The sequence below is a fragment of the Tachyglossus aculeatus genome, chromosome X5 (genome assembly GCF_015852505.1).
Source record: "Tachyglossus aculeatus isolate mTacAcu1 chromosome X5, mTacAcu1.pri, whole genome shotgun sequence".
NCBI lineage: Eukaryota > Metazoa > Chordata > Mammalia > Monotremata > Tachyglossidae > Tachyglossus > Tachyglossus aculeatus.
The window spans coordinates 75338-98433 of NC_052097.1; the positions used below are offsets into that span (position 1 = coordinate 75338).

General features: G+C 52.2%; 1 protein-coding gene across 2 annotated transcripts in view; it reads right to left on the reverse strand.

Moving 5' to 3' along the window:
* SLAIN2 (SLAIN motif family member 2) overlaps positions 1-22813 on the reverse strand; it is a 57970-nt gene extending 35157 nt beyond the window's left edge. For both annotated transcript variants that reach the window (XM_038769186.1, XM_038769185.1), the window contains exons 1-2: positions 22271-22813; positions 413-561 (exon numbers count right to left, since the gene is read on the reverse strand). In XM_038769186.1, the coding sequence (XP_038625114.1) occupies positions 413-561; positions 22271-22695 (574 nt within the window). In that variant the 5' untranslated portion in view covers positions 22696-22813. The remainder of the gene's footprint in view (positions 1-412; positions 562-22270) is intronic.
* Positions 22814-23096: the final 283 nt, after the last annotated feature.

Below are 23096 nucleotides of genomic sequence, written 5' to 3' on the forward strand. Positions count from 1 at the left end.
GGCAATCCACCACTACACCCCAGGTTTTCAAGAGTGCCAGCTGCCCCATGGGGTGTTGGCCCACCCCCCAACTGCTAAGCGCCTTGAAGGCAGGAACAGCATCTGCTTCTGGTTCCGTTGTCTGCCTGTCCACCTGCCCATTCAGCCATCCATCCAGCCGTCCATCTGTCCACCCATCCATCCAGTCGCTCTGCACCCCGGAGTCCCCCAACCAGGACTGAGCTGCCAGGCAGGGCAGGCCGCACCCGACAGGGGGTCGGGGAGCTGCGAGACCCCAGGGCCCCAGATGCAGATTTTCCTTCAAAAAAGAAAGGGAAGTCTTCAGTGCTCAGGTGATCCCGACCACCTGTAGGCCATGGGCAAGGCCTGGGGCATTCTGCATGCACCTGCCCATGTGAACCTGCCCACTCACCTGCCATAGTCTGCTCCAGCTTGTGGATCAGAGATTTTTTCGCACACTCCACCTCGGGGGTTGGGAAATCCAGAACCTGCCGGCACCAAACCAACGGGCTGACGGCCTTCTGCCCGGGAGTTGGCTTTCTCTTTGGTGACGAATACAACCTGGAAGAGACAAAGACGGTCTGACAAAGGCCCGAGGAATGCCCAGGGAACCCTCGCGCCCAAGACGGTAGACGGTGACTGCCACTGAGATCTTTCATGTAAGCTTGGGCCCCAGATTTCCAACGTCCACGAGTCTGACTCCCTCCGCCCCGCTCTCCTGGTCAGGGCATCCTACCTCCCAGGGAGAAAGATGGGAGGTACAGAAAGGAGGATGCAACGGCCACTACCACGGCCACCACCCTGTCCAGGCAAAGTCTTGCGTATTTTTTTGGTTTGGTTTTTTAATGGTATTTCTTAGGCACTTACTATGTGCCAGGCATTGTACTAAGCCCTGGGGCAGATCCAAGCTAATCAGTCCCACATGGGGCTCACTACCTTAATCCCCATTTTACAGATGAAGGAGCTGAGGCACAGAGAAGTGAGGTAACTTGCCCAAGGTCACCCAGCAGACAGGCAGTGGAGTCGGGATTAGAACCCAGATCCAGGTCCCTCTGGCTCTCAGCCCTGTGCTCTATCCACTAAGCCATGCTGCTTCTTTTGCCCCAGCTGCCTGACACGTAACAGCACTCCCTAGGACGTGGGCCACCAGAGAGGCCAGACCTGGTTGGAGGAGGGGGGCAGCGTGGGGCAGCATTAAGAGACTGTGTCTCCAAGTGATTGTTAGAGGATTATGGTGGATTCCAACATTCTGAAAAATAGATGCTTAAATGGGAGTAACTACAGAAAAAAATGCAAATTCATTCTTTCGTATTTATTGAGCGCTTACTGTGTGCAGAGTACCGTGTTAAGGGCTTGGAAAAGTACAATAAAATAATAAACAGACACATTCCCTGCCCACAATGAGCTTAGAGTCCAGAGAAGGGAGACAGACATCAGTATAAAGAAATAAATTACAGATATGTACCTCAACGCTGTGGGGATGGCGGGGGAGGAGAACAAAGGGTTGCAAGTCAGGGCGATGTAAAAGGAGTAGAAGAAGAGGAAAGGGGGCACCTACACTGGGAAGGCCTCTTGAAGGAGATGCGCCTTCAATAAGCCTTTGAAGTGGGGGAGAGTAACTGTCTGGCAGATCTGAGGAGGAAGGGCATTCCAGGCCAAAGGCAGGAGGTAGGCCAGGGATCAGCGGTGATATAGGCGAGACCGAGGCACAGTGAGAAGGTTATCATGACAGGAGCAAAGTGTGCAGGCTAGGTTGTAGACTAAGAGTAGTGAGGTGAGGTAGGAGGGGGAGAGGTGGAGTGCTTTAAATCCAATGGTGAGGAGTTTCTGTTTGATGGAGCAATTACTGGAGTTTTCTGAGAAGCGGGGTGACATGTCCTGAAAGTTTTTGTAGAAAAATGAGCCAGGCAGCAGAGTGAAGTATGGACTGGAGTAGGGAGAGGCAGGAGGCTGGGAGGTCAGCAAGGAGGCTGTTGCAATAATCCAGGTGGAATAGGATGAATGATTATAATTAACATGGTTTCAGCTGGGATGGAGAGAAAAGGGTGGATTTTAACAATGTTGTGAGGATGGAACTGACAGGATTTAGTGATGGACTGAATATGTGGGCTGAATGAGAGACAGGAGTTGAGGATAATGCCAAGGTTATGGGCTTGTGATACAGGAAGGATGGTGGTGTCATTTACAGTGATGGGAAAGTAAGGGGGAGGGCAGGGTTTGGGTGACAAGATAAGAAGTTCAGTTCTGGACATTTTAAAATTGAGGTAACGGGAGGACATCCAAGTAGAGTTGTCTTGAAGGCAAGAGGAAATGTGAGACTGCAGAAAGGGAGAGAGATCAGGCCTGGAGATGTAGATTTGGGTGTCATCCAGATAGAGGTTGTAGTTGAAGCCAAAGGAATAAATGATTTCTCCAAAGCAGTGAGTGTAGATGAAGACTAGAAGGGAACCCAGAACTGAGCGTTGATGGACACCCACCCGCACCCCGCCCGAGAGTTAGAGGGTGGGAGGCAGAAAGGGAGTCCCCAAAGGAGACTGAGAATGAATGGCCAGAGAGATAAGAGGAGAACCAGGAGAGGACAGAGTCAGTGAAGCCAAAGTTGGATAACGTTTCTGGGAGAAGGGAGTGGTCCACAGTGTCAAAGGCAGCTGAGAGGTTGAGGATGCTTAGGATGGAGTTTGATGCCACCATAAGAAGCATGGCCTAGTGGAGAGAGCACATGCCTGGGAATCAGAAGACCTAGATTGTAATCCCAGCTCGGTCAACTGCTTTCTGTGTGACCCTGGGCAAGTCACTTAACTTCTCTGGGTCTCAGCTACCTTATCTGTAAAAATGGGGATTAAATCCTCCTCCCTCCACAACAAAGAATGTGAGCCCCATGAGGGATAAGGACAGTGTCTATCAACCCCAGCGCTTAGAACAGGTTTCCAGTCTAGAAGCACCACATTTTATGAAGCACTAGTGCGACGAAGCACTGTAATATGCCCCCAATCCTAATATATCTGCAAAATTTGAGAATGGAGTAGGATAGACTGTCATGCTTTTCCACAATAATGTGTGGTGTTGAGCTCTTAATATGTGCTAAGCACTGGGGTAGGTACATGATAATGGAGGGAGGGCGTTCCAGGCCAAAGGCAGGACGGGCCAGGGATCAGTGGTGATATAGGCGAAACTGAGGCACAGTGAGAAGGTTATCATGACAGGAGCAAAGTGTGCGGGCTAGGTAGTAGACGAAGAGTAGTGAGGTGAGGTAGGAGGGGGAGAGGTGGAGTGCTTTAAATCCAATGGTGAGGAGTTTCTGTTTGATGCAGCAATCACTGGAGTTTTCTGAGAAGCGGGGTGACATGTCCTGAAAGTTTTTGTAGAAAAATGATCCAGGCAGCAGTGAAGTATGGACTGGAGTGGGGAGAGGCAGGAGGCTGGGAGGTCAGCAAGGAGGCTAATGCAGGTGGGGTAGGATGGGTGATTGCATTAACATCGTAGCAGTTTGGATGGAGCGGAAAGGATGGACTTTAGCTATGTTGTGAAGGTTTGATGTGACAGGATTTGGAATAAAGGGCTCTGCACAAAGTAAGCACTCAATAAACACCACTGATTGATTGCTGGATGTTACAAGACATACCCTGAGTTTGGTCTTCATAGGCATTGAGATCAGTGAGCCTATTAGTCTGAAAGCCAATACTGCTCTCTGCAGTCATACATATCCAATCAATGAATCAATCATATTTACTGAGAGCTTACTGTGTGCAGAGCACTGTACTGAGCATTGGGAAAGTATAAAACAATAGATGTTTCCTGCCCACAACCAACTTACAGTCTAGAAGAGGAGACAGACATTAATATAAATAAATAAATTATAGATATGTACATAAGTGCTGTGGAGTTGGGCAGGGGGTGAATAAAGAGAGCAAGTTGGGGTGACAGAAGGGAGTGGGAAAAGAGGAAATGAGGGCTTAGTCAGGGAAGGCTTCTCAGAGGAAATGTGCTTTCAATAAGACTTTGAAGGTGAAGAGACTAATTTTCTGTTGGATATGAAGAGTGACGGTGTTAAAGGCCAGAAGCAGGACACAGGTGAGAGCTCGGCGGCGAGATAGACAAGATGGAGGTACGATGGTCTGACAGGGTCCAGGTTTGGTTTCACCATTTTGGCAATTGCATTTATTCAGTGCAGTACACCAGAGCTTCAAAAATACAAGAGAAGCACGAGACATTCCCTGCCCACAAGGAGCTTCCACTCTAACTGGAGAGACAGACATCCAAAAGTCCTGATCCACCTCTAGGCAGGCAGAAATTTGGGGAGAGGGGAAGAGTTCACCCAAGGAAAGAGGAATCCAGGTATTCAGTGCAGGCCAAAGAATCCAATCTTCCCTTACATCCTCTGGTGCAGAGTGTGGAGAAAAATGGATCCAGGGACATCTGTCTTCCTCTGAATGGTGTGTCGGGCAGAGCCCACCACTGAGGTCCTGTACACTGGGGGCCTGAAGAGATGGGGATTGGGGGCTTGGGAGGATGCCCATCCCCACCAGTTCCAACAAAACATGAATCTGTGGGTGGACGTTCTAATTTGGGTGGAGGGGGCCGGTGTCTTGATTTCTTCCTGGCCACTGGATTCGCTGAAAATGGTGCCTTTCAATTAGGGACATGTTACTCTGCTGGGCAGACTCAACTTTTTGTAATTGTTCCTCTGCCAATGGAAACTTGGAGTGCAACGGTGTTGCTTTGCTGCTAAGATGAAATCTTGGGGAATGTTGCATTGTGACTGACACTACACAAGTCATAAGGCTCATTGCCAAGGTAGGCTTCAAAGAAACCAGTACACCTGCTGGACCCCTTTCCTAAACGGTAACAACGTCACAACTGTTTGCAGAGAATGTAGATTCACAAAGAATTTAAGTACAGTAAGGTAGCAAAGTTACAGGAAAAGCCCAAGAGAGATAAACTAGTGGCTTCTGTTGACAGATAATACACTGGGTTAAAAAACATTTTAAATTGTTCAAGAAGAGTCTGGGATTGTTATCACTGGATATTATCAGACTGTGCCATCACAGTAAGTGGCATTTGGATGCTCATTAGGAAAGGCACGTGTCATCGTCCTGTGGTTTGGCAAAGGATTTGATATGCTAAAAATCAAATACTCTTTACCAAACATCTACAGTGAGCAGAGCCCAGCACGAGGCATGTGAACACACACCCTGAGATACAGTCCCTACCTTCAGGGAACTTACAATTTAACAGGGGGAGGCAGGTTGGCCCAAACTATTTACAGCTACTTAGGGACTATGAGTTTCTTCTTAGCAGGGAAAACATGGGAGGGGGAGGGAGGAGAGCGGTGTACCCTAGATCAAATTAATTTTGAAAAACAGTCACTAAGAATAGGCACCGGGCATTTTCCCCCCTGTAAAAATAACAGGGCTATTGGGTAAGTGTTTAGTAAGTGCTAAGCAATTCAGGGTAATACAATGTAAAGGTCTGAAATAATCAGATTGGACACAGTCCTTGTCCACCCAGGCTGCACAGTCTAAGTCACTCAATTGCATTTATTGAGTGCTTACTGTGTTCAAAGCACTGTACTAAGTGCTTGGGAGAGTACAATATAACAGACACATTCCTGTACCGAACCCCCATTTTACAGATGAGAAAACTGAGGCACCTAGATAAGTGATTTGCCCGAGGTCACTCAGCAGGAAAGTGTCAGAGTGGACTTAGAACTCTGGTCCTCCGATTCCAAGGCCTGTGCTCTTTCTACCGACTCGCCAATGCAAGCGAGTGCAACATTGGGCTAAGGCAGCAGGCCCCAGTTATCCCCGAGAAGATGTCACTGCTTGGGCCAAAGGATATTGTTGTTCTTAGAACTCAGCTCCTGGATGGGTCTGGTGGACCCAGGGACTTTTATCCCGTTAAGACGCCTACAAGACTCCTGAAGTGCCACCAGTGAAGAAATTCTAACTGGAACCAAAGTAGCACTGTCCATGTAGGATCAGCACACTGGAGGATAATGGCAAGTTGGAAGAGTTCTGTAGGTTTAGGGAGAGGGAGAGAGAGAGACAGAGAGAGAGAGAGAGAAAAAGAGAGAGAGAGAGAGAGAGAGAATGTGTGTGTGTGTGCGCGCGCGCGCGTGCGGTGGGGGAGGAAGGTGGGAAGAGTGGGGAAGTGAGAAAGACACCTGCTTGATCCCAGACATCTCCAACTTTCCCTTACACAAGCGCATACTGGCTCCTATGTGTTCAGAGGCTTTGCTGGGACTGTCTAAAGCTGAGGTGTTAGAAATCAATCCGGGAGGTGTTTCCATAGGATGCTGTGAAAATGGGGGCTTGGGGAGGCCTGACAGGTTTTAAATGTGTGTTTCGGGGCAGGGGCGGGGGGGGGCGGGCCAGCATGGACTTCCAGGTGGGGAAATGAATGCACGGGAGTCGAGAGCCAGTAACAATTAGAAGGGAAGCTTAGGAGAAGTGGACAGCATGAGCTCTGTAATGGCCTCCACGCTACCCTAACCCTCGTCCACCTCTCCATCGCCTTCAACACTTTGGACCACCCGCTTCTGGAAACACAATCCAACCTCGGCCCCACCTGGTTCTCCTCCTACCACTCCAGCTGCTGCTCCTCCTCCTCCTTCTCTTGAGCCAGCCCCTCTCTAACTGGAGGGAGTTCCTCAGTGCGCAGTTCTGGTTCCCCTTCTAATTCTCCATCGGGAAAGTAGCAGGTGAATAGAGCAGATAGGCAGGAAAGACAAAGCTATTGGCCAGGAGTTTCTACTGGACAGGAAGGGAGAGGGGCAGCCAGGAGAGCTTTCTGAGGGGTGGAGAATGAAAACCAAATGACATTTTGGAAAAATGATCTGAGAAGCACAGTAAGGAATTCAGGGGTAGAATGCTGGAGTCAGGAGGTCCAGGGAGAAGGTTGATTCCATAGTCTGATGGGGAGATAGCAAACAAGAGCCTGGACCAAGCGGGAAATGGAGTAGAAAGGATGGGCAGGAAAAATGACTAAGATTTAGCACTTGATTGGAGCCGATAAAAGACTGTGAATAGTTGACGATGGATGATGGCATGGGTTGCAAGCATCTGGGACCGGGAGGATTGTGGTGTCATTAGTGGATAGTGGATAGAGCACGGGCCTGGGAGCCAGAAGGACCTGGGTTCTAATTCCAACTCTGCCACTTGTCTGCTGGGTGACCTTGGGCAAGTCACTTCACTTCCCAGTGCCCAGTTACCCATCTGTAAAATGGGGATTAAGACTGTGACCCCCATATGGGACAGGAACTAGGTCACCTATATCTACCCCACCTTGCAACACGTTGTATCTACCCCAGCATTTAGTTCACTGCCTGGCACATAGTAAGCGCTTAACAATAGGTCTGGGTCCCATCTGTTTATCTTCCATCTGCCCCAGGGCCTGGCACCCAGGAAGCGCTTACCAAATACGGCAATCATCATCAGTCTCATTATTATCATAATTACTATTATCATTATACTGTTGAGTCTGAGGTGCTGGCAAGCCATCTGGAGCTGCCCTGAAAGAGGAGACGCAAGCTTGTGGAGCAGGTGAGAAGTCGATTTGGGAAGCGACCCCTCAGAGGTGGCAACTGAAGTCACGTAAACAAACAGGGAGGAGAGTGTGAGGGGGCACACCCCAGGACTGAACCTATTGGGCCTCTGCAACTTGGGGTTGAGAGGTGGACCAAGAGCCAGGAAAGGAGATGGAAACAGAGCCGTCAGAGAACCAGAGGACTGCCGCAGCAGTGAAGGCAAGGCTGAGGACTGCTTCTGGGATGAAGGGACGCTCACTACTGTCCAAGGCAGCCGAGAAGTCAGGAGGATAAGGCCTGGGGTCCACACGCATCTAACAGGAGGAGGAGCAGGACGAGGAGAAGGAGGTCTTCAGAGGCAGGGGGCAGAAACCGGAGGGCAGCAGGTCCAGAAATGAGATGATGAAGAGAAAGTGAAGGCAGTGAAAATCGAATACCCTGCCGAGTGATGAAGAGGAATAGGAACAGGGAGATAGGGTGACGGTTGGAGGGAGCCTTGGGGAAAGCGGGCAGGAGAGGACAACAGGTTGAAAATGGTAATATGGAAGGGAAGGAGGATTGGGAGCAAAGGCCTTTAAAGGGTGAGAGATGTTCCTGAGGAGGATGATCAAGGAGGAGGGCATGAAGAGTAACCAGGAGACAACAACTTGAGGGAAAGCTGGGAAGGAGAAGAATGTGGATGAGGAGGCGGGAGAGCATCGGAGGGTGAGGGTGGGCCATGGGGAAGTTCACGTGGAAAGATCTCTATGCTGCCAACCCAGTAGTCGACTGTGGTACTTGCTAAGCAAAGCGCTGGGAGAGATACGAGATAATCAGATCAGACATGATCCCCATCCCACATGGGGCTCACAGGCTAATGAGTGGGGAGGGAGAACCAATATGGAATCCCCATCCCAGAGATGAGCCAACAGGCCCAGAGAAGTGAAGGGACTTGCCCAAGATCACCCAGCAAGCAAGCGGCGGAACTGTGGTTAGAAGCCAGGTCCCCTGACTCCCAAGCCCAGGCTCTTTCCACTAGGCCCCGCTCCTACTTCTTAGCTGGTGAGCTGTCTGGGGGTTAGAGCGGAAGTGTGTTCAACAGATTTCTGTAAAACCTTTTTCTGAAAATGAAAACCACTATTTTTCCATGATGTAAGTAATTTATATATAGTAATTATTGAAAAATCCAGTGACCGTGCATCATCTTTTCACTAGATCTAGGACACGCAAGCCCCCTTTGCTATTCTTAACCTTTGTGTGTATAAATGTCAGGCCATCAGTGGGAAACTGCACGTTCTAAACATGAAACTGAGTAAAGTTACGACGACACCACGGGGGCAGGGGAGAAGAGTAAATAAAACATCCTAAAGGAGTCTATGACGGAACCCATTCTATTTAGGGAGGCTCTCTAGCTCCTAGAACAGAGGCCAGCCATCTCCCTCTCCAGCCCCAGGTTCACATGCAGAGTAGATCAACACTAGCAGCCGTTGGCCAGTGCCTTTAACATTCACTGAGCTCCCCTCAAGTACTAGGGCCTATGGGTCAGAGCAAGGGTGGGCGGGTGCATGAGAAAGGAGCAGGCCCAGCCCCCTGGGGACCGGCCCCTCCGGCAGGTGCCAGCCTCCTCGGCAGGCTCCCTCAAGAACAGTGGCTGTGACACTGTCATGTGGGTGCAATGGGTTGAATCGGCTGGGACTCGAGGCAGCATGTCTTAGTGGAAAGAGCACGGGCTTGGGAGCCAGAGGACACGGGTTCTAATCCCGGCTCCACCACTTGTCAGCTCTGTAACTTTGGGTAAGTCACTTCACTGGGCCTTAGTTACTTCATCTGTAAAATGGGGATTAAGACTGTAAGCCCCACGTGGGACAACCTGATTACCTTGTATCTACCCCAGAGCTTAGAACAGTGCTTGGCACATAGTAAGCACTTAAATACCACCATTATCACCAAGCCCCCAGCAATCTTACCAAGCAAGAGAGTTCTGTACTCATTTATGACCATCAAATTTACGGAAGAACCGAGAAAGGCCTACCTCTTTCACCCGGAGGACATGACAACCATTCACTCAGTCTGCACTTCCCCACTTCTCAAGATCCTCCAGCGGTCGCCCATCCACCTCCACATCAAACAGAAACTCTTCACCACCGGCTTAAAGGGGGAGGGAGTTCCTCCCCCTTCAAATACGACTAACCACCATTCTCCCCGCCTTCAAAACTTTACTAAAATCACATCTCCAAGAGGCCTTCCCCAACTGAGCCCTCATTTTCCTATTCCTCTCCTTCTGCATGGCCTAGGTGTCTGGATCAGTGCCATTTAAGCAGTTGATAGTCACCTCACCCTCACTCCCAAAACACTTACGAACACATCAGTAATTTACTTTAATGTCTGTCTCCCCATCTGTAAGCTTCTTGTGGGCAAGGAATGGGTCTACCAACTCCGCTGCACTGTACCCTCTCAACCGCTTAGCACAATGCTGTGCACACAGTAGGCGCTGGAGATTCTTGAGGAGTGGGGAAATGTGGGCTGAATGCTTTCACAGAAAAACGATCCAGGCAACAGAGTGAAGTACGGGCTGGAAAGGGGAGAGAAAGGAGGCAAGGAGGTCATCTAGGATGCAAATGCAGTAATCAAGGTAGGATGGGATAGATGCTTACATCAGCATGGGAGCAGTTTGAATAGAGGGGAAAGGGCAGATTTTAGCAATGTTGTGAAGGCCAAAGAGGAAGGATTTGGTGACAGACTGAATAGGTGGGTTGCAGGTGAGATGAGTCTACGGCAATGCCAAGGTTTCAGACCTGGGAGATAGGGAGGATAGTGGTATCCTCTACAGCATTAGGAAAGGTAGAGGAGGGACAGGGTTAGGGTGGGAAAGTAAGGAGTTCAGTTTTGGACATGTTTAGCTTGCGGTGTCAGTGGGACATCCAGGAAGAGATGTCCTGAAGGTAGGACATAGTAAACACTGAATCCATTCCTCAAGTCACTAACTTCTCCAGTCGGGCAAAGGGCCGCTACAAGACAGTGAGTTGGCTGGACTCAAATCCAGGGAGGTGGTGCCACCTTGAGCCTTATTCAGCCCTGCCTGCCCTAAGACCTGCCTGCCTGATGTACTGCCCTAAGACCTAGCTAGGTGGACTTTGTCTGGAAAACAGGCACTGTGCATTTCACGAAGTGCCCGACGTTCACCAGCGGGCAAGGCCAGCTGGAATGGCAGCCCTGACGAGTGATAAGGCTTTAGGCTAACGCCATCGAGGGCTCCCATCCTTAAATGCACCCTTTCCCCCACCCCCTTCTGGCCACTACCACTGCCACCGCCCTCAAGGCACCAGTTTGAGGAAAGAAAACTCATCTGGGGAGAATTACATTTTTAAAATTCTAGGAGTCTGCTTCCTCCCTCTCTCCCCTCCCAAAACTAAGTTTTGGGTTTTTTTTAGCCTTAGCATGAGCCAGGCCATGCCTTCTGCAGGCATGCCACCCTACCCCCGCCCCATCAGGTGCGGCTTCCCCCCACCCCCGACAGGTTGACCTAAATTCACGCAGGACTCTGGAGCAATGAGAGTAGAGAGTCAGACTGGAGGGAATCCAAGAGGATATTTGAGGAGAGAAACGTAGACTAGGGCCTTCAGGGGGCTCCATCTACATCACAGAAAAATGAATTAAATGTCTTCGGCTCCTTGATCTTAGCGTCTTATTAAGATCTGTGCAAAAACCAAGCAATCGACGAGCTGCCTGAAAACTGAGGAAACATTTTCAGCAGGAACATGATCGGACGGTCCCCCTGCTTGTAAAGGACACTTCCTAGCAGGCACTTTGGGTGAATGCCTCGGCCCTTTTACAGCTGGCTGTTCACGATGAGAACGATTTCGAGTGGAAGAGGACTTTATTAGCCTCTGAGCGCCGGCCAATATTCACTACCTTAATTTTACCCAAATGGACATTTGGGAGTTTGGGGAAAACAAGGGAACGCGGGAATGGGCATTTTTAAAAATCTCAGAAGTGCAGAAGTTCTCCTAGAGGACTCGCAACAAAAACAACCGTTTTGATGGTTAAAAAAACATCAAACCCACCATACATTAAAATTAGCCTGTAGATACCTGGGGCTGGACAGAGTGGGTGGTCATATTTTTCAATGATTAAATACTTTAATTGATAAAAATGTCTTTAAGTCAAAGCGCTTTTTGTTCGAAAGCTTTTGGTAATTTTAGGGACCCTCATATGTAGGGGCTCAAGAACCTCCAGATGATGGGGTCTCCCGACCAGGGTGACAGACTTCAACACGGAGAACCGATTCCGGCGCAGGCAGTTTAATCCGTGTGCCACCTGCCCACCCACCCACTGCACTTTCCCTCTTCCCTGCCAACTGTGTTCCCGCTGTGGCACCATGAACAAGCCAGCACAGCATGGGTCTACCACTGCCAAGTGCATCATGAGGTTTTGACCCACCCGGGCTCCATCAATGGCCAAGGTGACAATGCCCCAGTGCCAAAGTACTGACGCCGGGCGGTGGAGCCGTGAGCCGGAGGGCCACATCCCGGGGAGGCTCTGGGGTCTGACCCACCCTTGGTACCCGCCCACAGTGGCCTACACCCTTCAGTCTATTCCTGCAGGGCCTCTGCTTCCAGGAATTGGTCTTCTGGGTCATTAACCTGAAAGGAAAACTTTTCTAAAGTAGGTGCTCTGAAATTCCAAAATGCAAGTCCATTTTCTTTTCGGCTTCTGGCTTTCAAGTTTACATACTGAGACGTGGTACTGTTTTAACAGGATTGCTGAGAATCACTAGAATGAGTTTCACCCTTTAATCCATTTAAAAGCTAAGGTTCCTGGGGTCTTCCGGGATTACAGGAGACTGGATTGCTGACATCGTAACTGAGTGCACTTCACTGGAATAATGGGGGAGAAGTCCAGAAGGAAGATGAGGAGAACAAAATAATCCAATGTTAAAATGCATTGGTCTTGCCAGGTTACTGCAAAGAGCTGGTAGGAAGCGTTGTTCTTGGGTGATAATCATGACGCGCTGATAAAACCCTATTTCCTCCACCCTGCTGCCACCAAGGGGCAAATCTGGGGCTGGAGTGAGCACCCGGGACGAGGGGTTCAGAAGATCTCTCGCTCCAGCAGGAAACTCAGGCACGCTAAACTTGGTGGCACCCGAAAGGCTCTGGGAACTGACGGCTCAGGAAACCAAGCCAATGGCTTACTGCAAACAGGAAACTGCTTGTTGAACATTCACAGATGCAGCTCGGGTCACGATAAAGAGCCTCAACATTCAGCCTGAAGATCAATATGGATCTTGTCCACAACACTCCCTTCTCTTTCTAAGCACTGAAATAAAAACTAACAGATTCGGCCCATCAGTCCTGAATACTCTGCACTGTGAACTACAACTTGCAAAGCCTGGAACTCTGGGAGAGCTTAAAGTGCTTCACACACTTCCTTTTTTTTAAAAAAAAAAAAAAAAAAAGAAAATACCAATTTAGTGCTCACAAAACTTCGCAGACATTGAGAAGGGATGAGAGCAAGCAAGGGCTATCGAGGGATGGTCCTGGCAAAGTTGTTGGGCCCACCCCTGCTCCCATCTGTTAGACAACGGGGCCAACACCATTTCCCCAACACACCTCCCGTGGGCAGCAGGATTCCTGCCCTCTTAGGGCTTATGACCTAATGGGGAAGACTGCAGATCTAATTAACAAATATAGGCAATAGGTGTCTGAAAATAGATATAAAAATCAATGTTATTTATTGAGCCCTTACTGTGTGCAGAGCTCTGTATTAAGCACTTGGGATGTACAATACAGCAGAGTTGGGAGCCACGGTCCCTGCCCACAAGAAGTTTAACGACTCAGAGAATGAATAAAATAGTTATTTAGGAACAGAAATAAGTACCAATGGGGCTAATGGGATGGTTGGGAGCAGGGGCCATGGCAAGAATTTTTGGGAAAGACCTCCAGAAAGAGGAGGGCTTTAGAGATGGGGGAACGTGGTTCAAAAAAGTGGCGTTTTGTGAGGGGAGCTCTCTGGGTGGTAGGAAAAGTAAGAGCCCAGAGCTGGGAGCGTCATGACAGGGAAATAATCCGGCTCACTTGGGAGCATGTGGAGTCCAAGATGGGGTGGGCCCAGTCCAGGAGGTCCATCCCGGTCCCTGATCTGGGGGCCGTGACGACTCTGCCTTGGACTCAGGTCACTCCTGGATCAGAGGGACGGGGCAAGGCCGGGGTCCAGGTTCCCGTTCCCAGGATGGGATGCCCCAGCCAGGTCAGCCTCCCGGGACAGGGTCGGGACTGGCCACGATTCCAGGGGCTCCGTGGGTCTGCCATCTTTGCGCAGACGGCAACCCAATTGCCAGCAGGCCGCTGGCCTCGCAGCCCCACCCCCAGCCCCGCCGCCGGCCACGCTACCCCTGGGATCCAGGCACCTGCCCGGGAGGCCGAGGGAAGGGCCCAACAGCCGGGGACGCAGAGAGGGCAACCATGGAGCAAGCCCAGTCCCAGCCCACGTGACCACCGCCCCCCCCACCAGCACCCCTGGCCCTGGTCCATGCGACCGCCCCCCCCGTCCCCGTTCTGGCCCCAGCCCCGGCCCCACTTACACACCCCCTTCTCCAGCCCCAGCCCACATGGCCCCTGGCCCCCCAAGGAGTCCTCTGGGGTTAAGATTACACTCAGCTTGACATGAAGATGGGTTGGTGAGGTGGGGACATGGTTCAACTTACTGACGGCTTGTCTCCTCCAAAATGCCTTCCCCGACTAAGCCCTCATTACCTCCTCTTCCACTCCTTTCTGCATCAGCCTCACATTTGGATTTGCACCCTTAAGGGAAGCAGCATGTCGTTGTGGATAGAGCACGGGCCTGTGAGGCAAAAGATCATGGGTTCTAATCCCAGCTATTCCACTCATCCGCTGTGTGACCTTGAACAAGTATGTCACTTCACAGCTCTGAGCCTCAGTTACCTCATCTGTAAAATGGGGATTGAGACTGAGCGGCCCCACGTGGGACAGGGACTGTGTCCAACCCAATCTGCTTGTATCTACCGCAGCGCTTAGTACAGTGCCTAGCACGTGGTAAGCGCTAAACATATTTATCATTATTATTATTACTGTGCACCCCTCCCCCAGACCTACAGCACTTATGTCTACATCCAGAATTTATTTACTTATTTTAATGCCTGTAGCCCCTTCCTGACCACAAGCTCATTGTGGGCAGGGCACAAGCCTACTAATTCTGTTATATTGTACTCTCCCAAATGCTCAGTACAGTGTTCTGCACATAGAAAGCACTCAAATACAATTGACTGATTGATTATATGTGGAGTTAGAGAATGTTCTTCACATAACACCTGTAGAACAGTTTTTCACAGGCAAGCGGCATCCCAAAGGGCTTAGGGCACTGACGTGAGTTCCTGCAACCTGAGGTTTGATAGGAACACAAGCCACGTGTCACTGGAGAACTGACTGCATGCTGTCTTACCTCAATTTGTCAGTTTGCCATCGACAGTAATAATAAACTGAGTCACCATACAAGCCATCTCTGTTATTGCTCCCCACCCAAATTCAGAGTTAGCGCTCTGAATCAGGTCCTAGAAAACAGAACGTCAGGAGAACTGAACAAAGTCTAGTCTCCTGCCAGGAAATTAGGTAAAGTTCATTCACGCATCTCCAGGACTGAAAACTGATCCCACCACTACTGAAATCAATCAGCACTTAGTATACTGCCTCACACATAGTAAATGCTTAAATACCATTTAAAAAATAATAATCAATGGCATTTATTGAGTGCTTACTGAATGCAGAGCACTGTACTAAGTGCCTGGGAGACTAAGGGAGTAGTGCCTGGGAATAGACAATTCAGCTGACAACCTGGCAGTGGAGACAGGCATTAAAATAAGTTACAGGTAGGGGAAGTAAATGAGCGTAACGCTATATACATATGTGCTGTAGGTGGGAAAAGGAGGGATTAGTCAGGGAAGACATCCTGGGAGAGAGATTAGGGCACTGAAATGAGAACAGTGGTGACCTGGTGGATAGGAGTGGGGAGGCTGTGAGCGAAGAGCAGGCAGAGAGATAAATGAGAGTAAGGCAGAGTCCACTGACTGGTAGTAGAGGAGCCAAGTGTACTGGCTGGGTTGCGGTGAGAGAAGACAGAAGCTAGGCGTGAAGAAGAAATGAGTGCCTTAAAGCCAATCCACAGGGATCAGTGTCTCCTCTGAGACAGTAAGGGATAACCAACTCCCTGAGAGGAGAGGGGATAAATGAGCAGAACAATTTTTGATATCAATGACACGGACAGTAGAGTTGAGTCCAGCAGAGAGGGAAGAGAGACTGGAGGCAGGAAGATCATTGAGGAGGCTGATATGACAAGGGCTGCCCTCAGCATAGTGGATGTTTGGATGGAGAGGCAGGGGCAGATTCTGGACATGATGGGAACAGAGAATCAGATTAAAAATCTAAACCTCTTCTTTAAAGTGTGAAAAAGCATTAAATATCACTGAATTAACTTGCAGGATCAAAAGTCAGAGGAAAAATAGACACAATTCAATGTGAACATAGGCATGCGTGAAAAACCATCATATTCTCACCACTGGCCCCTCCAAGCCAAATGTCTGGTGTTTGTCAACTGGACGCTCAGCTGATCGCAGACTCCTCAGCACAGCTAACTGATGCTCGGCTACTGACGCTCAGCCAAGTGCAGACTCCTCAGCACGGCTAGCCCTCGGCTACTGGCGCTCGGCCATGGGTGCTCAGCTGAGTGCAGACTCCTCAGCACGGCTAACTGACCTGCCCACCAGCAGATGGGATCTCCTTTCCCTGCCCGAGGTACTGTGGTTTTGGCAACTGCTTTGAGATCGTGTTGCCCCAAAGGGTCCTCAAACTTCCAATACCGGCAGCCGTGCGTGCTGCGGGGCAGCCGGTGTGCGGGCCCGGGGGCTGGTCCAAGCGCATACGGGCCTGAACTGGCCCGTGTTCGCACAGGGGGAGCCCAGTCATTCCCATTCCATAACACAGCCTGCCACCACAGAGTGCTCGGCGGAGAGTCCAGCAGGAGGCCCCATGCCACTGAGGGGAACCTGCTGGCTGCCCCTGTCAGTCAACCGAGACGTTACCGGGGGCTCCATCCTGCTGACGGGAGCCTGCTGGCTGCCCCCGTCATTCAACTGAGATGTTAACAGGGGGACCCCCGTCCTGCTGCAGCAGCCCGCTGCCCTCGGTATTCGAGCGAGACGCTAATGGGGGGGGGGGGGGGGTCCCATCCCGCTGCGGGGAACCTGCTGCCCTAATCGTTCAACTGAGACTTTAAGAGGGGGACCCGGTCCTACTGCGAGGAGCCTGCGCTAATCCCTGAGCAGAGGGATTGTCTCTTTTTATTGCTGTATTGTACTTTCCGAATGTTCAGTACAGTACTCTGCACACAGTAAGCACTCAATAAATACGACTGAATGAATGAATGACTGCTGGGTGCCTATTGCCTCACCAGAGATCCAAACAGGGGAGCGGCATACTGCTTTCCTTGGCAGGTCAGGGCCGTCACGCAACATGGAAACGCAAGGACAATCCAAAATCCCCCAGCAGCCAAAGTACCAGCCTTCCCTTCTAACCCATGTAATCAAACTGACTCATTTAAGCTTTATTCCTTTCGAGAAGACCCTCACTCAACAGACAAGGATCCGGAGAATCTACCAAGAGCTCAGCCTGCCCCCTGAATAATCGAGAAGTGACTGTTTAAGACACTTCAGATGCCAAAAACTCAAGGAGCCGAGTGCAAATTATGAGTTCAGAAAATTCAGTTATCTAGAGCAATCGAAGTTGCCTGCATCTGCCCAGTGAATCCAGATTTTAATATCTGTGTGGGGGCCTAGATATATGTATGTGTGTATAAATGCACAGATTCTGTAAGTGACCTTAGCCTGTGAATCCCATGTTCGACAGGGACTATGTCCAACCTGATGAACCTATATCTACCCCAGAACTTTGAACAGTGCTTGACACATAGCATGCACTTAAATATAATAATCATTATCATCTTCCGCGCAAGGCAGGTCAGAACACTGTGCCGAGTTCAGGTGACATAAAGCAGGCATTTCAGGTCATAAGGCTCTTTAATTCCAAATAAAATAATTGCCTGTAAGTGTTTTTATCCGTAAACGTTACCTTCTAATTAATAATAATAATAATTGTAGTACTTGTTAAGCATTTACTATGTACTAAGCAAAACTGATGCAAAATGATGATGCAAAAAATGCCAATATGTGTGAATAAAAATAAAAGACACAGATGATCCTAAATAGTTTCACATGCAGGCTGAAATTGAGTTTCCTCCTTTATGCTAAATTCAATTCAACTTGGCCGTAGGAGTAAAGAACTTAAGGAATTCTCCTCTGAAAGGTTTTTTTTTAATTTTGGAAAGGTCAAACATTGAGGCTTTAGTGTCTACTTAATACAAAACACGGACTTATCTCAAAATGGCATGAAGAGCCTGCCGGAAGGCGCCGGCTTCAGGCCACATCTGAGCGCCCGGGCAACAGGGCATCAGCACCGGCCCGAAAGTGTGAGCCCACCCAGGCACAGCATGAACCAGGTCTGGTGAGCCCAGAGGGGTTGCGGGAAGGGGTGCTTGGCAGGCCCGGCAGATGGGCCCTCAGAGCCCTGTTGTCAGAACCACCGCGGCGGGCATTCCCATGTGCGCTCTCCACATGAGCACAGACCCCCTACATCCTGGGAGAATGAGGTGGATGGGCTTTTTTAAATCCATTACCTCAGCATACCACCCTCTCGCGGAGACAACTAAGGCAGCCCCAGTCAGCCTTGGAGTTTCTGCCTCAATTGCTAACCTGTTCAAGTTTCCCAAAGCCTTAAGATATGAAGGTCCAAGAGAGAGTGAGGAACAGCCAGGCTAGAAGCCGGTTCAGATCATGGGGGAGAGTCCCTTCAGCCCAAGGGCTTAAGTTTTACCCTGCTATTAAACCGTTCAACCGCTTCATCGGAGCAATCCGCTTTGGGCCCTATCGCAAGATCTCTGCCTGTTGAGCTTCTCCCTCTATTAGGAACGGAACCCTCCTTGTCACTTCCAAAACCAAAGACCTTACTCTTGGAAGTTACGGGACCCAAGACTTAAAAAACACAGCTCTCCCACAACAGGCAGGGAATGGGCCAAAGTGACTTCAACCCACAAGCTATGGAAAATGTGAGATATACTCCCTGGAGCTGAATGGGGAAGCAAGGGCAGGCAGGTGGTGTACGCGATTCAACAGACACGCGCAAAAACACCTTTCAAACTGCAGTCCTGCCTCCCAGGGGGGCAACTACAACCTCTCACCTTCACACTGACTTACACATTCTGCTGGCAGACCCGACCACACAGCAGGTCCTACGCTGCCACTACCGTCCTCCTTGGAATGAGCCGAGGAAGAGCTGTCGAGCTACAGCAGCAATGGGTTAGGGGTCTGTCTAGACAACTGCCCAACTGTATCCCATTGTGCCCAGGCAGAGCCCTTGTAGGAGAGTCAGCAGATACCGTATTGACTGGGCACCCACCGGGACACATGACACCCAAAGGTAGTAGCCCCAGACAGAACTCTTCACCCAACCAGTGGTATTGAGTGCTTTACTGTGTGTAGGCCACTGTACTGGGCACTTGGAGAAGAACAATACATTATAACTGATAGACACGCTCGCCATCCACAAAAAGCTTGCAGCCTCAAGGGAGACATATATTAAGTCACAGATGGAGTAGGAGGAAAAAGAGAGTATAAGAATATGTACATAAGGGCTATGAGGTTGGCGTGAGTTTTAAGCACTGGAGTAGATACAAGCTAATCAGGTTGGACACAGAATATCAAAGTGCTTAAGAGGTACCCAGCCAAGAGTCTAGTCAACACAGAGGGGAGGACAGGTAGTATAAATGAGGTCTTGGTGATCAGGGAAGGCCTCTTGGAGATGTGATTTTAGGTGGGTTTTGAAGGTGGGGAGACTGTCAGACATGAACGAGGAGGGAGTTCCAGACCCGAAAGAGGACCCAGGCCGCGAGATAGATGAGCTCGAGATACAGAAAGTAGGTTGGCTTTGGAGGAGCGAAGTATGCACGCTGGTTCGGAGGTCATCAACAAGGTCAGGTAGGAGGGAGAGAGCTGACTGAGTAGCTTAAAGCTGAAGGTGAGGCTTCTTGTGTGATATGCTACAAGTAGGGCCTTTGGGAGTCCTCTATGGCCTTCAAGGGGCCTGGGTCTGGGCCCTCACCCTCTCCGGGGCCACCTGCCCCTCCCAATGCTGCGCTCTTTGGCGAGAGTGGACCATGGCTCAAAAGTAAAAGTCAAAAAGTGACAACTTTTAGGACAGTAATAACAACCTTAGCGAGGAAAATCCTTCAAAGTCAAGGCCCCCTGCACACACACACACACACACACACACACACACACACACACACACACACACACACACACACGGCTCCCTCACTAGACGGGACCCTCAGCTTCAGGAGAGTCCCAGAAGAGCCCACTGGGTTAGCCTTTGAAAGAAGCTTTTGGGTTTTTCAGGGGAGGGTTTAGGGGGGACGGGGAGTGGGCAGGGGAGAGGTCAGCGGAGGTTAAGAGGACATGAAGTCCCTGCCCTATGTTGGCCCCCAGTCAATCCCAAAGCGCTGCTGGGATTCTCTTGCCTGTGGGCAGGATTGCTGGGAAGGGTGGGGATGGGACAGGGGGCGGCGGGCAGGGGAGCGAGCGGGTGAGCCAGGGAGCCTCGGTGGGAAGTGGGAACCAGGTGCTGTCCCTAAAGTAGGAAACGAAATATTCCATTCCCTTCAAGGCCCTACTGAGAGCTCACCTCCTCCAGGAGGTCTTCCCAGACTGAGCCCCTTCCTTCCTCTCCCCATCGTCCCCCTCTCCATCCCCCCATCTTACCTCCTTCCCTTCCCCACAGCACCTGTATATATGTATATATGTTTGTACATATTTATTACTCTATTTATTTTACTTGTACCTATCTATTCTATTTATTTTATTTTGTTAGTATGTTTGGTTTTGTTCTCTGTCTCCCCCTTCTAGACTGTGAGCCCACTGTTGGGTAGGGACTGTTTCTATATGTTGCCAGCTTGTACTTCCCAAGCACTTAGTACAGTGCTCTGCACACAGTAAGTGCTCAATAAATACGATTGATTGATTGATTCGCATGAAAACTGGGTCCAAATGTTGAACACAAGGCCCCGTCTCTACCAACTCTTTGTTTGGGAGGACAAAAATTCTCTCAAGGCTTTTTGGTGGACGTACGTATACAACAGAGATTTCGGTTTCCCTCACGAGATTGGAAAGGGAAGAGAAAGAGTCTTTTCTCAAGGTTTTCTGGGCTGTTCTTCCGGATGCCCTCCCAGAAAAGCGAGGGGCGTTGGCGAGGAGCGGCCCCCAGGCCGGCGATGACGAGCTCCCGGCCCTTCGGCCGGGGCAGGGCGGCCCGGACCGGACCGGACAGCTGTCCGCCCCCAGACCACTTACGTGGTAAGTTGAGTGACTTGCCCAAGGTTACAGGCAGACAAGTCGCGGAGCCGGGATTAGAACCCAGGACCTTCTGACCCGCAAATGTGCAAAGGATGAGCCAGCTGCGAAGTCCATGAGGTCCAGATCCTTGTCTGGCCAACCTCCAACGGGGACAGTTGCTCCCAGGTTCCATTAAGGGGCATGCGGGGAGGCCTAAGGGTCTCCACAACTAACCTGACCTCTGGTTAGTCCCCCTTTTAGACTGTGAGCCCACTGTTGGGTAGGGACTGTCTCTATATGTTGCCAATTTGTACTTCCCAAGCGCTTAGTACAGTGCTCTGCACATAGTAAGCGCTCAATAAATACGATTGATGATGATGATGGTTATGATGAGCCCCTGGGTGGAGGACCCCGGCCCGGGGCAGGGCCAGGACCTCAGCCGGCAGGGCGGCCACCCACCCCAAGAGAAAGGGGGCCGGACGAGACGAGGGGCGTCTCCGGACAAGTCCCCCTGGGTCCGGACCGAAAGCCCCCCGTTGGTCCGGTCCCGCCGCCTCCTCCTCCTCCTCCTCTTCCTCGGCCCCTCCCCGGCCCTAAGGGGCGGCTCCCCAGAAAGCCATCCCGGATCTCGGGCCCCTCCCGGCCGCAGCAGGCGCAGGCCGCCCCCCGGGGGGCGGGGGGTTGGGCCCCGCCCGCCCCGGGCCCGGAGAAGACGGACCGAACCGAGCCACCGGACCGAGCCGGTGGAAGTGGGGTGGAGTGTGGGCCTGGTCCTCGGTCCGGACGGGCCGGACCGGAGGGAAGGAGATTAAGGGGAGGGTCTGCTGGTCCTCGGCCGGGCCGGAGGGGACTGGGAGTAGGGGGGTGTGGGCCTGGTCCTCGGTCAGGAAGGGCCGGACCGGAGGGAAGGAGATTAAGGGGAGGGTCTGCTGGTCCTCGGCCGGGCCGGAGGGGACTGGGAGTAGGGGGGTGTGGGCCTGGTCCTCGGTCAGGACGGGCCGGACCGGAGGGAAGGAGATTAAGGGGAGGGTCTGGTCCTCGGCCGGGCCGGAGAGGAGTTAGAGTAGGGGAGTGGGGGCCTGGTCCTCGGTCAGGACGGGCCGGGCCGGACCGGAGGGAAGGAGATTAAGGGGAGGGTCTGCTGGTCCTCGGCCGGGCCGGAGGGGAGAGGGAGTAGGGGGGTGGGGGCCTGGTCTTCGGTCAGGACGGGCCGGACCGGAGGGAAGGAGATTAAGGGGAGGGTCTGCTGGTCCTCGGCCGGGCCGGAGGGGAGCGGGAGTAGGGGAGTGGAGGTAGAGGTGGGGGTCACTCACCAGTTCTCCTGTTCCTCCTCCCAGCCTGACAGGCGGTCCAGCTCCTCGGGCCTCAGCGGCTCCACGTCGTCCAGGAGCCCGCCCTCGCCGCCCGCCAGGAGGGGGACGGTCCCGGTGCCGATCCCGCCGTCCCGCGGCTCCGACCCGCCGGTCCGCCTCGGGCCGGGCCCGCCCGCCCCGGCTCCGGCCGCCGCCCCCGCCCTGGGGCCCGGGCCCGAGCCCGAGCCCGAGCCCGAGCCCTGCCGGTCAGAGCGAGGCGAGGCGGCGCCGAGGCGGGCGGGGCTGCCCGGCGTGGAAGGCCCAGGCCCCTGGGCCGCCCCGGACCGGCTCCGCAGCTGCTCGTTCTGCTTCTCCAGCTTCTTCACCAGCTCCTGCAGCTTCCGCACCTCCTGGTCCGCGTTCACGTTGGAGTTAACGTCCTCCATCCCGGCCCCGCCGCCCGGGGGTGGGGGGCACCGAGCGGGAGCCGCGGCGGGGGCAGGAAAACAAGGAGAAGGAGGGGGAGCCACCGCCCGGACTAGCCGACGGGCCGGCGCATAGCGGGCCCGGGCCCGGACCCGGTCGCGGTCGCGGTCGCCGCCGCCGCCGCCGCCGCCGCCGCTCCCACCGGCGCTGGCCCCGGCCGAGCCTCCTCATCGGCGCCGGCCCGCAGCCCAGGGGAGGCGGCGCCCACATCCGGCCCCGGCCCCGCCCCGCCCCGGCCTCGCCGTCAGCACGCTCCGACGTGGCCGCCGAACGGCCAACCGGGCTCGCCGAAGGCGCTCACGCTTTGGAAAAGAGCCCCGAAGCGGGGCGGGGCGGGCCGAGGGACCAGGGGAGCAGCGGG